The sequence below is a fragment of the Chiloscyllium plagiosum genome, chromosome 23 (assembly GCF_004010195.1).
Source record: "Chiloscyllium plagiosum isolate BGI_BamShark_2017 chromosome 23, ASM401019v2, whole genome shotgun sequence".
Lineage (NCBI taxonomy): Eukaryota > Metazoa > Chordata > Chondrichthyes > Orectolobiformes > Hemiscylliidae > Chiloscyllium > Chiloscyllium plagiosum.
The window spans coordinates 31,599,346-31,615,096 of record NC_057732.1 but is presented as its reverse complement, the minus strand read 5'-3'; the positions used below and the strand labels follow the sequence as shown (position 1 = coordinate 31,615,096).

General features: G+C 40.8%; 1 protein-coding gene across 1 annotated transcript in view; it reads left to right on the top strand.

Moving 5' to 3' along the window:
- Nucleotides 1–15,751, top strand: part of fbxl13 (F-box and leucine-rich repeat protein 13) — a 314,516-nt gene that overhangs the window by 241,561 nt on the left and 57,204 nt on the right. The window contains exon 21 of the mRNA XM_043713824.1: nt 2,030–2,113. Coding sequence (XP_043569759.1) covers nt 2,030–2,113 — 84 coding nt within the window. The remainder of the gene's footprint in view (nt 1–2,029; nt 2,114–15,751) is intronic.

Genomic DNA, 15,751 nt, shown 5'->3' with positions numbered 1-15,751 from the left:
TTGTCTTAAACAAGATGTAGTTTATTGCATGAAAGCAATCAGGTAAAAGTTTAATTTAGTGAGATAGACATTGTTACAAAGACAACTGGGAGAGCAAAGATAAAAAGTCTGTATTGTCCACTTTGAGAGGTGAAGTAGTCAGGTGAGGTGCCAGAAGATTGGAGGTTGGCTAACGTAGTGCTACTGTTTAAGAAAGATGGTAAGGACAAACTAGGGAACTATAGACAGTGAGCCTGATGTCGGTTGTGGGCAAGTTGTTGGAGGGAATCTGAGGCACAGGATGTATGTGTATTTAGAAAGGCAAGGACTGGTTAGGGATAATCAACATGGCTTTGTGTATGGCAAATCATGTCTCTCAAATTTGATTGAGTTTTTTGAAGAAGTAACAAAATGGATTGAGGGCAGAGCGACAGATGTGATTGATATAGACTTCAGTAAGATGTTTGACAAGGTTTCCCGTGGGAGACTGGTTAGCAAGGTTAGAAATCTTGGAATACAGGGAGAACTAGCCATTTGGATACATAACTGGCTCAAAGGTAGAAGACAAAGGGTGGTGGTGATGGAGGGTTATTTTCTAGAGTGGAGTCCTGTAATCAGTGGAGCATCACAAGGATCAGTGCTGGGTCCACTACTTTTTTTCATTTAGATAAATGATTTGGATGTGAGCATAAAACCTATAGTTAGTAAGCTTACAGATGACACCAAAATTAGAGGTGTCATGGACATTGTAATCTGAGGTAACCTTCTTCAATGGGATCTTGATCAGATGGCCCAATGGGCCAAGAAGTGGCAGATGGAGTTTAATTCAGATAAGTGCGAGGTGCTGCATTTTGGGAAAGCAAATCTTAGCAGGACTTATACACTTAATGGTAAGGTCTTAGAGAGTGTTGCTGAACAAAGAGACCTTGGACTGCAGGTTCATAGCACCTTGACAGTGGAATCACAGGTAGAAAGGATAGTGTAGAAAGCGTTTGATATGCTTTCCTTAATTGGTCAGAGTATTGAGTACAGGAGTTGGGAGATCATGTTGTGGCTGTACAGGACATTGGTTACGTTACTTTTGGAATATTGCATGCAATTCTGGTCTCCTTCATATCAGAAAGATGTTGTGAAACTTGAAAGGGTTCAGAAAAGATTTACAAGGATGTTGCCAAGGTTGGAGGATTTGAGTGAGTGGTTGAATAGGCTGGGGTTGTTTTCCGTGGAATGTCGGAGGCTGAGGGGTGACCTTATAGACATTTATAAAATTGAGTGGCATGGATAGGATAAATAAACAAGGTCTTTAACCTGGGGTGGTGGAGTCCAGAACTAGAGGACACAGGATTAGGGTGAGAGGGGAAAGATGTAAAAGAGACCTAATGGGCAACCTTTTTATGCAGAAGGTAGTGCATGTGTGGAATGGGCTGCCAGAGGCATTGGTGGAGGCTGGTATAATTGCATCATTTAAAAGGCATCCGGATGGGTATATGAATAGAAAGGGTTTGGGGGGATATGAGCCGGGTGCTGGCAGGTGGGACTAGATTGGGTTGAGATATCTGGTCAGCATGGATGAGTTGGACTGAACGGTCTGTTTCTGTGCCTTTTGTCTGACTCTGACTCTATGAAGTAGTTTTTCCTTTCCTGCCTAAGACATTATGACATCATAAGATTGGGTGGTCCCAGTCTTCAGCATTAACCCTTCCAGACTTCACATCATCCCAGGTATTAGAGTGGGCTGCAGAATAAACATCTTGGATTTGGGTGATAAACATTTTTTTAAAAAAACTTCATTAAAATGTAAAAATTAAGGTTTTAAGGTACTTATTCTCATCCCTTTTGGACATTGGTCTGCTTAGCATCTAGTTTAACATGTGGTACATTCACTCAGTAAATCAAATTATGAGCTTATCCCCTCTATACCCAGTTTTCTGACAACAGTCATGATTCATTTCATCTGTTGGTTATTATTGTAATAATCTAGACTAAACGAAACTCGATTTTTAAGTTTTTATTTCAATAATTCTTTTAATTTCCATTGGTTCCTTGACAGGGTTTAGGAAGTCTTTCCAACAACACCAGGATAACAGAGTTTACAGTAGCAGAGTGTTCAGGAGTTACTGATATTGGATTACAGGTAAAATTCAGGTGTTATTAGGAGTATATTACTATACTCGGTTCTGCTGTAATGCGGTAGTTCTGTTCTTGTGCAATCCTATTTTATAAGAAAATCGCATAATACTAGCATCATTTAAACTAATGGGGCAGGAATTGCATTACAACCAACACATGCTTTAAAAGTTCACACTTTAGAAACAGCGTCTCCAATTCATCTATCGCGTTACAGTGAATTTGCATTAACAAAATGCATGTTGTAGCAGCTTTTATGTATGCCTGCAAGATTGGTCTTTTTAAAAAATATACAAGTAATATATGTTAAATAGAAATACACTTAATTTTCAAGAGAGTCAAATTTGGATTAATACAATAATGCATATGTAGATAATGTATATATAAATTTCTTAGGAAGCAATTAATTATCTGACAGGCTTTTTGGCTCACTTGCAAGCAAACCATTTACAAAGACTGACATGGATCAGTAAATCACATATGCAAAGCACTCATGAACCTCCCATCCCAGGAATTGGAGCTGATGAGTTTCCTTCTCGGAGCAGGCACATAAATATGGAGCCTATCAACAAATCAGCTTAGCTTACTTCGTTTGTTACTTGGTTGCAACAGAGCATTTTCTATAATAGGTCATTCTTTTATTAGGTAGGATTGTTTGCAGGGAAGAAAGCAAGTTACATGGTAGCCTTCCAATTTGGGTGATACAATTTTTAAAAAATTCAGTTATGGGATGTGGGTGTTGCTGGCTGGCCAGCATTTATTGTCCATCCCTACTTGCCCTTGAGAAGGTGGTGGTGACCTGCCTTCTTGAAATGCTGAATTGTTGACCCACAATTACCATTAGGGAAGGAATTCCAGGACTTTGACCTAGCAACAGTGAAGGAACAGCAATATATTTCCAAGTCAGGATGGTGAGTGGTTTGGAGGGGAACTTGAAGATGGTGGTGTACCCATATATCTGCTGCCTTTGTTCTTCTAGATGGAGATGGTCATGGCTTTGTAAGGTGCCATCTGAGGATCTTTGGTGAACTTCTGCAGTGCACCATGTAGATAGTATACACTGCTGCTACTGAGCATCAGTGGTGGTGGTGTGTGGATGAACTGTCAATCAAGTGGGCTACTTTGTCCTGGATGTGCCAAGTTTCTTGAGCATTTTTGGGGCTGCACTCGTCCAAGCTAGTGGGGAGTATTCCATTATACTCCTGACTTGTGCCTTGGTGGACAGGCTTTGGGGAGTCAGAAGGTGAGTTACTTGCTGCAGTATTCTTAGCCTCTGATGCTCTTGTAGCCACTGCATTTATTTGGTGAGTCCAGTTGAATTTCTGATCAATGATAATCCCCAAGATTTTGATAGTGGGGGATTCAGTGGTGGTAATACCATTGAATGTCAAGAGGCAATGGTTAGCTTGTCTCTTATTGGTGAGGGTCATAGCCTGGCATTGGTTGGTGAGAATGTGACTTGCCATTTGTCATCCCAAGCCTGGATTTTGTCCAGATCTTGTTGCCTTTGGAAACAGATTGCTTCAATGTCTGATGAGTCTGCTGAACATTGTGCAATAATTGACAGGAAAAATCCTACTTCTGACCTTATGATGGAGGGAAGCTCATCATTGAAGCAGTTGAAGGGAGTTATGCCTAGGTTTCTACCATGAGGAACTCCTGAAGAGATGTCCTGGAGCAAAGATGACTGATCTCCAGCAGCCACAATCATCTTCCTATGTGCCAGGTATGATTCTAATCACTGGAGAGTTTGCACCCTAATACCCATTGATTCCACAGTTATAGGGCTCCTTGATGCTGTACTCAATCAAATGCAGCCTTGATGCCAAGGGTTGTCAATCTCACCTTACCTCTGGAATTTAGCTCTTTTGTCCATGTCTGAACCAAGGCTGTAATGAGTTCATGAGCTTAATTGCCCTGGCAGAACCCAAACTGGGTATCACTGAGCAGGTTATTGCTGAGCAGGTGTTGCATATAGCACTGTTGATGACACCTTCCATCATTTACTGATGATCGAGAGTAGACTGATGGGGCAGTAATTGGCCGGTTTGGATTTGCCCTGCTTTTTATGTATAGGACATAACTGGGCAATTTTCCACATTGTTGGGTAGGTGCCAGTGTTGTAACTTTACTGGAACAGGTTAGCAAGGGGAGCAGCAAGTTTTGGAGCTCAAGTCTTCAGTAATATTGCCAGAATGTAGCCTGTAGCCTTTGCAATAGCCAATGTCTCCAACTGTTTCTTGATATCACATGGAGTGAATTGAATTGGCTGAAAACTGGAATCTATAATTCCAGGAACCACTGGAGGTGGCCAAGATGAATTATCCACACAACACTTCAAACTGAAGATTGATGCAAAAGCTTCAGCCTTCACTTTTGCATTGATGTGCGGAGATCCCACATCATTAAGATTGGGGATATTTGTGGTGCCACCGCCTCCTCCTCCTCCAGTGAGTTGTTTGATCATCCACATCCATTCATGACTGTATGTGGCAGCACTGCAGAGCTTAAATCCATTCTGTTGGTTGTGATTGCTTAGCTCTATTCCTTGCTGCGTATGCTGTTTGGCATACAAGTACTCCTGTCTGGTGGCTTCACCAGGTTGACACCTCGCTTTCAGGCGTGCCTGGTGCTGCTTTTGACATGCCTCCTGCACTTTCCATTGAACTAGAGTCGATCTCCTGGCTTGATGGTAATGGTTGAATAGGGGATTTGCTGGGCCATGAGGTTACAGATTATGCTAGAGTATGGATGTCCAGTCTTGAGTTGCTAGATCTGTTCGAAGTCTGTCCCATTTTAATGCAGTGATAGAGCCACACAACACGATGGAGGTTATTCTCGATGTGAAGGCAGGACTTCATCTCCACCAGGTCAATGTGATGGTTGCTCTTACTGATACTGTGATGGACAGATGCATCTGTAGCAGGGAGATTGGTAAGGATGAGGTCAAGTATGTTTGTTGTTGGTTTTCTTACCACCTGCCACAGAACCGGTCTAGCAGCTATATCCCTTAGGAGCCAACCAGCACAATTTGTAGTACTGCTGTCGAACCACCCTTGCTGGTGGGCATTGAAATCCCCCACTCAGAGTACATGTTGTGCCCTTGCCATCTACAGTGCTTCCTCTAAGTGTTGTTCAACATGGAGGAGTACTGATTCATCAGCTGAGGGAGGGTGGTACATGGAAATCATCAGGAGGTTTCCTTGTCCATGTTTAACCTGAAACCATGAGACTTCATGGGATTCCGATCAATGCTGAGGACTCCCAAAGCAACACCCTCCTGACTGTATACCATTGTGCTGCTAGCTCTGTCCTGCTGGTCAACAGGACATATCCAGGGATGGTGATGGTGACACATTGTAAGTTATGATTCTATATGACTATATCAGGCTGTTGCTTGACTGGCCTGTGAGACAGCTCTCCCAATTTTGGCACTAGCCCCCAGATGTTGGTGAGGGGGACTTTTCAGGGTCGACTGGGCAATTTCTGCCATTGCCTTTTCTGCTGCTGAGGTCGATGCCCAGTGATCCGCCCAGTTTCATTTCTTTGAGACTTCATAGCTACTTGTATAACTGAATGGCTTGCTAGGCCATTTAAGAGTAATTGAGAATCAACCACATTTGAGTCACATGTACGCCAGATCAGGTGAGAATGGCAGATTTCCTTCCCTGAAGTATGTTAGTGAGCCAGATGGATTTTTCCAACAATCGACAATGATTTAATGGTCATCAGTAGATTCTTAATTCTGTTTTTTAAAAAAATCAAATTCCACCATCTGCTGTGGCGGGATTCCAACCTGGATCCCCAGAACATTATCTGGGTCTCTGGATTAATGGTCTAATGATAATACCACTTGGCCATCAATATCAGTTGCTGCAGGATATTCTCCTGAGAGGGGTGATCAGCCAGAGGTCATGCTCCACATTGGTACCTTAATGTAACTAGGAAGGGAGATGTGATCCTACATTTAAAAATATGGCTACTGGTAAAAAGTTCAGAGGAAGGACCACAAAAGTAGTAGTCTCTAGATTCTCCAGTATCTTGCACAAGTCAGTGCAGAAATAGGAGGATAAAACACATGACTGTGTATCTGCAAAGATGGTATAAGAAAGAAAGCTTCAAATTCCTGGGGCACTAAGACTAACTCAAGATGAGAATTTGGGTTCAAGACAGACAGGTGAGGAGAAGATAAGATCAAAAACAGTCTTCAGGCTTAGGCTTATTTTAGTTAGATTATTAGATTACTTTACAGTGTGGAAACAGGCCCTTCGGCCCAACAAGTCCACACCGACCCACCGAAGCGTAACCCACCCATACCCCTACATTTACCCCTTACCTAACACTACGGGCAATTTAGCATGGCCAATTCACCTGACCTGCACATCTTTGGACTGTGGGAGGAAACCGGAGCACCCGGAGGAAACCCACGCAGACACGGGGAGAACGTGCAAACTCCACACAGTCAGTCGCCTGAGGCGGGAATTGAACCCGGGTCTCTGGCGCTGCGAGGCAGCAGTGCTAACCACTGTGCCACCGTGCCACCCATAATTGTTATTTATAACAATTTATTTTGTATTTAAAAATACGAAATACTACAATACATGGTATTCAGTATATACTAGGTTCTAATGATAATTTTCATTATTGAAGACGTTTCCATGAACTCCACTACCTAATGCTAGTTGGTCTGCACCCCATATGATTTTTGTACATGTGTCTTTCACATGGCTAGGTTTTGGGCTTCTGCCAAGCTCTCCTATCTCCGTACAGTGGCTTAATTGAAAGGTTGCCCCAGGATCCTAAAGCCCTTAAAAGAAGAAAGTGTACCTGTATAAATTGGACAGGTCGCACTGACAGAGCCAGGTGTGAGTTCCTTGTGGGGTGTTTTGCTGGTGCGGTTGGGGTTACTTTAACTCTGCAGTGTTGTGGGAACCAGGAGAAAACATTACAGAATAATGCCTGCATGCACAACATACTGGTACAGCCAGACTGCTCTGTAACAGTGAATAATAAGTTAACAGCAGCAATCAGAATAAAGGAGAAATGAAAAATTAAAAAGCAGAGTTAACTGCATGTTTGTGAATTCAGACAATAGTAACTAAGGATGGTGAGTTATCATGTGGAATTATGGATGTTGTGGTGATTGTGGAACAGCAGCACTGGGTGTTAAATATTTCTCTTTACAGGATGTTCAGGAATTATAGGAATGTAAGTTAAAGAAAGAAGATTGTCAATATTGGTTAAGGAGAGCATTGAAGTAATGGAGAAAGAGGATCTCTCAGAGTTCAGGGACAGAATCGATTTGGCTAAAGCTAAGAAGCAAGGATGCAGTTACATTTCTTAGTGAAATCTAGTGGGGAGAATGCAGATGAACAAATCTGTACAGAAATTATAGAGAAGTGCAGCTTATGAAGAGTAGTTATAATAAGGGACTTTAATTATCTATAGATTTGAATAATGATAGTGATAAGGGTAGAGAAAGGTAGGAATTCTTAGCATTCATAGAATTTTCTACTGCAGTCCACCAATAAAGGAGATACTGCTAGGCCTAGTTCTCGGGAATGAGCTAGGCCAACTGTATCAAGAGAGTGAAGGAACATTTAGGGAACAGTGATCATTCAATTTTATAAGGTTTAGAATGGCTGAGAAAACATATAATGGAAAATTCAATGTAAGAGTAAATAACGGGGTTAGCCAATTTTAATGGGGCAATAATGGAGTTGGACTTAGATTTCATTGTCACATGTACTCAAGTACAGGGATACAGCGAAAAGTCTACAAATTAGCTATTCTCTGGTACCATTACAAAACCAGAAGTTTTTAAAAAATGAGAAGAAATAAAAGATAATGGAAAAACTGTAGTAAATCAATGAGATACCTTCAAATGGATGGTTCAGATACAATCAAGACATATTACCTCAAAAGGGAAAATTAAAACATCCAAAATTCCCTGATGAAAAGGTCATAGAAATTAAGATAAAGAAGAAAAGAAGTGTGCTTATGACAGGTATTAGGTGAAAAATACAATTGAGAACCAGGCTAAATACAAAATGTTCAGAACAGAAGGAAAAATGCAAAGAAGAAAAGCAAAGAGGATTATGAATAAAGATGGCAGCTAACAGAGGATCCCAAAGTCTTTGATATGCACATAAACAGTAAAAGGTGGTAAACGAAGGAGATGGAGTGATTAAGGGCCAAAAAGGAGGTTTGCACATTGAGGCAGACATAACTGAAGTATTAAATTAATATTTTGCACCTAAGGAAGCTGATGTTACCCAAACCATAGTAGCTGAGAAGAAAACTCAGTCAATATTATGGTTCAAAATTGATAAACTGGCACCAACAATTGGCATGGAAAAGAATCAGATGAAATGCATTTAAGGATATTGAAGTAAATGAGACTGGAAATTGTACTGGCTGTAATCTTTCAGTCTTTCCTGGTCTCAGGTGTGCTATCAAAGCAATGGAGAATTGGAAACATTTATGCCTTTGTTCAGAAACATGTGTAAGCATAAACAAAGCAATGACAGACTAATCTGCTTAATTTTGGTAGTGGGGAAATATCTGAAAACAATAATTTCTGAAAACAAAACAAATATCTGAAAACAAACAGAATTAATAGTCACATGGACAAATGTGTTAAATTAGGAAGAGCCAGCATGGATTTCAATCTTAATCAGTTTGCTGGAGCTCTAGAAGAGGTAGCAGATCATTGATGAGATTAATGCTATTGGTGTGCTGTACACTCACTTTCAACAATTGTCCTATACGTGTCACAACAGATTTGAGAAAAATTATAGTTTACAGAATAAAAGGTACAATCACAATATGTACAAAATTGAGTAATAGGAAACAATATTGGTTAATAGATTTTTAAAGTTAAAGAAATGTTTAAAGTAGAGTTCCCTAGAGATCAGTATTGGGACACTTGCTTTTCCTGATTTATATTAATGATGTAGTTCTTGGAATGCAGGTGACAGTTTCAGAGTTTGCAAAAATATGAAAGCCTTGTAAACCTAGGGGGACAATGTAGAATTTGAAAAGGACATTGATAAGTTGGTGGAGTGAGTTGGCAGTTGAAGACTATTGCGGAAAAGTGTGAGGAGATACATTTGGTAAAAAGAGCATTGAGGAACAGTAGATAATAAAATGCCTTTAGCTAAAGGATGGGTAGGGGCAGCAACACTTGGGTATATGCATGCATAAGGAATGAGAAATGGCAGGACAGGTGGAGAACACAGTTAATAAAGCATACAGTATCCAATTATGAGACCTGCAAGTATTATTTTTAGACTGAAATCTGACTTGAAAACTCCATATTTTGTTTTGTTCTCATTTTAACAACGTGGTTTCTTATTGAAACATAAGCAAGCCATGTTGCAGATTTCTTTCTAACAATAAAACAGTTCTTAAGCAAAAGCATTTTGCTTAGGGCAACATGGTGGTACAGTAGTTAGCATGGCTGCCTCACAGTGCCAGTAACCCAATTTTGATTCTAGCCTTTGGTAACTGTGTGGAGTTTGCACATTCTCCCCATATCTGTGCATTTTAGCCTGATGTTCAGTTTTCGCCCACAGTCCAAAGGGTAGGTGGATTAGCCCTGCTAAATGTAAGTGAAAAGCATGTTCAGTTACTAGAATTTTAGATTTAGATAGGTTTGACTTTAATGAGATGTGACAGACTGTCCACAGTAAACAGGGAAAATCTGCTAATGGATTAAACAACTGACCAGAGGAAGATGTTTAAAGAAGTATTTAATGCAATACAGAACCAGCGTATACCCCTAAGAGGGAAAAGCTCCACTTCACAGAAAAAATAGCCATGAAAGAAGCGACAAGCAACAGATCCTGCCAAATGTGAAAGATACATAGACCAGTAAAGGGTCACAAAGCAGCCTATAAGAGCTGCTAAAAGGGATTATGAAAGGAAACTTGTGAGGGACATCAAAATCAATAAAAGAAATTTTACAGTAACATAAAGGGAAAGTGGGTGGTCAGAAGCAGTGTTGGCTCATGAAAGATTGGAAGTGGGGATGTTGTTAATGACGATGGGGAAATGGCAGATATGTTGATGAGTTACTTTACCTCAGTATTTACAGTAGAAAAGGAAGATAGCTGCTGGAAGTCCTGAAGAGATTAATAAAATAAAATTAAATAAAACATCTGACAATGAGGAAAATAACAGAACAAATCTCCAGGACCTGACGATTTCCATTCAAGGGTGTTAAAGGAAGTAGGAGAGCACATTGCAGATTCGCTAACTATAATCTTTCAGAGTTCCCTAGATTCAGGTGTAATCCTCTTGATTGGAAAACTGTACATGTCACTCTGCTTTTTTTAGAAGGGAAAAGAGGAAAACCAGGGAATTATGGACAATTAGCCTAACATCTTTGGTGGAGAAATTGTTGGAGTCTTTCTTTAATCAAAGAAAGGCTAACTGAACACCTAGAATTTTCAGTTAATCATGGAGAGCCAGCATGGATTCATGATGGATAGGTCATGCCTGACAAACCCCTGAATTGTTTTGAAGCAGTGGCCAAGGTAGTGGAATATCAATGCATGTTATTTATGTGGATTTCCAGAAGGCATTTGATAAAGTCTGATATAAGAGACTGTTAACTAAGGTAGAGTCTTGAGGAATTGAGGGCAAATTACTGCCATGTCTGAGAAATTGGTTGAGTGGCAGGTGACAGAAAGTAGGGATAATGGGGAGGTACTCAAATTGGCAGGATATAACTAGTGATGTCCTACAAGGATCCGTGTTAGGGCCTTAATTATTCACATTATTGATGAATGACTTGGATAGTAGAATAGAAAGTCATATACACAAAATTTGCTTATGACACAAAATTAGGGGCGTTATAGACAATGTTGATGTGAGCATAAAGTTACAAAGGGATATTGGTAGTCTAGGTGATTGAGAAAATTATGACAAATTTCAATGTAAGCAAGTGTAAGGTTATCCATACCTGACAGAAAAAGGATGGATCAGGATACTTTCTAGACTGTTTGAAGTTAAATTCAGTGAATGTTCAAAGAGATATGGGGTTTTGAGTACATAGATCTTTAAAATGCCAAGACTAGATGCAGAAAATAATCAAAAAGAATTATAGAATGCTGGCTTTTATGTCTAGAGGATTGGAGTATAAGGACAGAGAAGTTGTGCTGGCAGCTATGCAAAACCCTGGTTCCACCCCACTTGGAGTACAGATCTGGACACCACACTTTTGGAAGAACTTGATTTTTGATTTGATTTATTATTGTCACATGCACCAAAATACAGTGAAAAGTATTGTTTTGCATACTATCCAGATAAATCATATGAGTGCTGCTCCTTCTTCTGACTCTGAAAGCTTGTGCTTCCAAATAAACCTACTGGACTATAACCTGGTGTTGTGTGATTTTTAACTTAGTCCAGAGATATGCAGGTTAGGTGGATTGGCCATGTTAAATTGCCCATAGTATCCAGGGATGTGCAGGTTATGTGGATTAGGGGAGAAAGTGAGGTCTGCAGATGCTGGAGATCAAAGTTGAAACTTTATTGCTGGAACAGCACAGCAGGTCAGACAGCATCCAGGGAACAGGAGATTCGACGTTTCGGGCACAGGCCCTTCTTCAGGAAGGTTATGTGGATTAGCCATGGGAAATACAGGGTTACAGGGATGGGGTGGGTCTGGGTGGGATGGTCTTCGGAAGATCAGTGTGGACTCGATGAGTCTGCGGACTAGGGTGGACAAAATTAAAAATCACACAACATCAGGTTATAGTTCAATAGATTTATTTGGAAGCACTAGCTTTTGGAGTGCTGCTCTTTCTTCTGACTCCGAAAGCCAGTGCTCCCAAATAAACCTATTGGACTATAAGCTGGTGTTGTATGATTTTTAACTTTGTCCACCCCGGTACAACATTATCTCTGGACAGTGGGAGAAAATGCAAGCACCTGGAATAATCCCATGCAGATATGGGAAGAATGTGCAAACTCCACACAGTACCCACAGGTGGAATTGAACCCAGGTCCCTGGCTCTTTGAGGCAGCAGTACTAACCACTGAGCCACAATGCTACCCTTGTTCTGCAGATGAGTGTAGGGTAATGGCTTTTGCCACGGACAAGTTGCGATGGTAGGCAAATTATAGTGGATCAAAGCAATTTGGGAGGTCGGAGTTGGTTTACTAATTTCTCAAAGCACTTCATAATGATGGATGTCAGAGCCACTGTGTGGTAGTCATTAAGGCATGCTACCTGGTTTTTCTTTGGCATTGTGATGATAGTGGTCTTTTTGAAACAGGTGGAAGGCATAGATATGAGTAAGGAGAGGTTAAAGCTGCCTTTGAATATTCTGGCTAGCTTGCCTATGCAGGATCTGAGCGCATGACCAGGGACTCGATCTGAGTCAGTCACTTTCCATGGATTCACTCTCAAGGCCAATCTGATCTCTGCAGGGCTGACTCTGCGGGTGCGAGGTACCTTGAGACTGTCAGGGCAGGTGACAACATTTCACCTTCCTTCTGTTCAAAACAAGCATAGGATGCATTGAGCTCATCAGGGAGGGGTACATTGTTGTCAGCAATTTTACCTGACTTCGCTTTGAACATAGAACATTATGCTGCAGTATAGGCCCTTTGGCCCTCAATGTTACGCCTACCTGTGAAACCAGTCTAAGCCCATAAAACCTACAGTATTCCATTCTCATCTATATGTCTATCCAGTGACCACTTCAATGCCCTTAAAGTTGGCGAGTTTACTACTGTGTAAGTAGTGTGTTCCACGCCCTTACTACTCTGAGTAAAGAAACTACTTCTGACATCTGTCCTATATCTATCACCCCTCAACCTAAAGCTATGTCCATCATCATCAAAGGAAAAAGGCTCTCACTGTCCGCCCTATCTAATCCTCTGATTATCTTATACTAAATTTTAAATTATATTAAATCTTATATTTGTAGCCCATTATATCATGTTCGTGTGGTTACTCTGAGACTCTAGCCTAGTTTGGTATTGAATCTTGGTGTGCCTGATGGCTTTGCAAAGGTTGTACCGAGATTTCCTGTATAGATCAGGGTCACCTGACTTGAACACCTCAGATCTAGACTTCAGTAGGGAGTGGATCTCCCAATTTCTCCACAGTTTCCAGTAAAAGGAACACTCAGGTTAACTTCTTTGGCACACAGTCCTCTATACACTTACTGAAGAAGTCTGATGGTAGTGGCATACTCATTTAGGTTGACTGCTGAGTTCTTGATTTTGGACCAGTCCACCAACTCCAAGCAGTCACGTAGGAGCTCATTTGTTTCCTCAGACCAGCACTGTATGACTTTCCATACTGGATCCACACACTTCAGTTTCTGCTTGTAAGCCGGGAGAAGTAGCACAGCCTTATGATCTAATTTTCCAAATTGTGAAATATATTGGTCTTAGAAAGAGAATACAGCATACGTTTACAAGAATGACTTCAGGGGTTAAATTATGAGGAGAGATTATGCAAGTTTGGCCTGTTTTCGGTCTGTTTAGAATGTTAAGGAGTTAGCAGATTGAAGTCTTCAAGATATTAGTAGGAAAAGACAAAGTAGATCAAGAGAAACTACTTTCACCAGTTGGATTCGAGAACTAGGGGTCATAGTCTAAAGGTTAGGGCCAGACCGTTCAGGGGAGATGTTGGGAAGGGATTCTACACACAGATTGGTAGAGGTTTGGAACTAAGTTTTTGTTAAACAAAGGTATTCAGGGGGTTTGAGCCAAAGGCAGGCATATGGAGTTTGGCCACAAATCAGCCATGATCTCATTTAAATGGTGGAACAGGCTCAAGAGGCTGAAGGGTTTGAATGGCAGATTCCGGTTCCAAAATTTCTATGTTTCTGTGTTTCTATGTCCTGAGGCCCTATGAATCTATGTTCAGTTTGAGGTCCCTCAGTTTGAGAATTGACATAGTGCTCTCAGGGCATGTCAGTAGCATGAATAAGCACGAAGCTGTAATCTCTTAGCATTACAGTAGTTACATAGAAACGTGGAAAACAGGATCAGGAGTAGGCCATTTGGCCCTTCAAGCCTGCTTCGCCATTATTTATGATCATGGTTGATCATCCAACTCAATAGCTTGTTCCTTGCTATCCCTCCCCCCTGACCCTTTGATCTTTTTGGCCCCAAGACCTTTATCCAATTTAGCCTTGAAATCATACAAAAGTTTTGGCCTCAACCGCTTTCAGTGGTAGCAAATTCCACAGGCTTACCAGTCTCAAGGTGAAAAAAAATTCTCTTCATCTCAGTCATGAATGGTACACCCCATATTGTTACACTGTGACCCCTGGTTCTGGACTCCCTCGTCATCAGGAACATCCTTCCTGCACATACCCTGTCTAGTCCTGTTGGAATTATATAGGTTTCTGTGAGATCCACTCATTCTTCTAACTCGTTTGTGTATATTCCGAATGGATTTAACCTCTCCTCATATATCAGTTCTATCATCCCAGGACAGTCTGGTACACCTTCACTGCACTCCCTCTATAGTAAGAATATATTTCCTAAGATAAGGAGACCAAATCTGCACACGAGATTCCATGTGTGGTCTCACCAAGGTCCTGCATAATTGCAGCTTGACATCCCACTCCTATATGTGACTCCCCTCAATGAATGTTAACATATGAGGGAAATGGACCAAGGGCAGGCAGAAGGGATTAGTTTAATTTTGCGTCATGTTTGGCACAACGTTTGCATACAATTTTTCAGTAACTGAAGACACCCAAATTTTAGCAATTCAGACAATAATCTGCTTCCTAATTTTGCTATCTCAAATGATGAACTCACATTTATCTTCATTATGCTGCACCAGCCATGCATTTGCCCATGCTCTTGTTGTGGAAAGATCACCTGATACTCTGACACAGAAAATCCTTCACGAATTTGAAATTTTATTTGCAAACAAAAGCTGTGGCAGTCAGAAAATGTCTTCCCTGTCTGCCCACACATTCTTGGGGCCCCTTCTGTTTATACTTTCCTAGTTCTGCGCTTATCTGGTTTCATTAGCATAACCAATCATACTAGTTTGCTTTGTATTTCTAAACCGATCATCTTCTGCCACACTGCTCTGCTACTTTACAGTCAACCTATCACATTACACCACCATTATGTTTAGCATTAGCTCATCTATCACATGTTTTAACTAGCCTATCATAGTGTGTTACCATTATCTGTTATATGAGCCCAGCTATTGCTCATCTGTAACATGATCCTATGCATGCATTACTCCATTAAGTTAATTACATAACTTCATATGTTCCATACTCTCAGCTGTTCAAATCATAATGGAGTATCTCTATGTCCTCCTCACAGCTCACCCTACCACCTAGCTTTGTGACTGCAAATTTAGAGATATTATATTTAGTTTTCTTGTTCAAATCATTGATGTATATTGTGAATACCTAGAGTCCAAGCACTGATCCCTGCAATACTCCATTATCACTGCCTGCCATTTGGAAAATGATCTGTTTATTCCTACTCTTTGTTTCCCATTTGCCAACCAGTTTTCTAACGATCTCTCACTACTCCCAATCCCAGGCACTTTAATTTTACACATTCATCTTTGATGTAGGACTTTGTTTGAAGTCCCTTCTGAAAGTAACACTTCCATCACTACCACTCTTATAGTATTTTT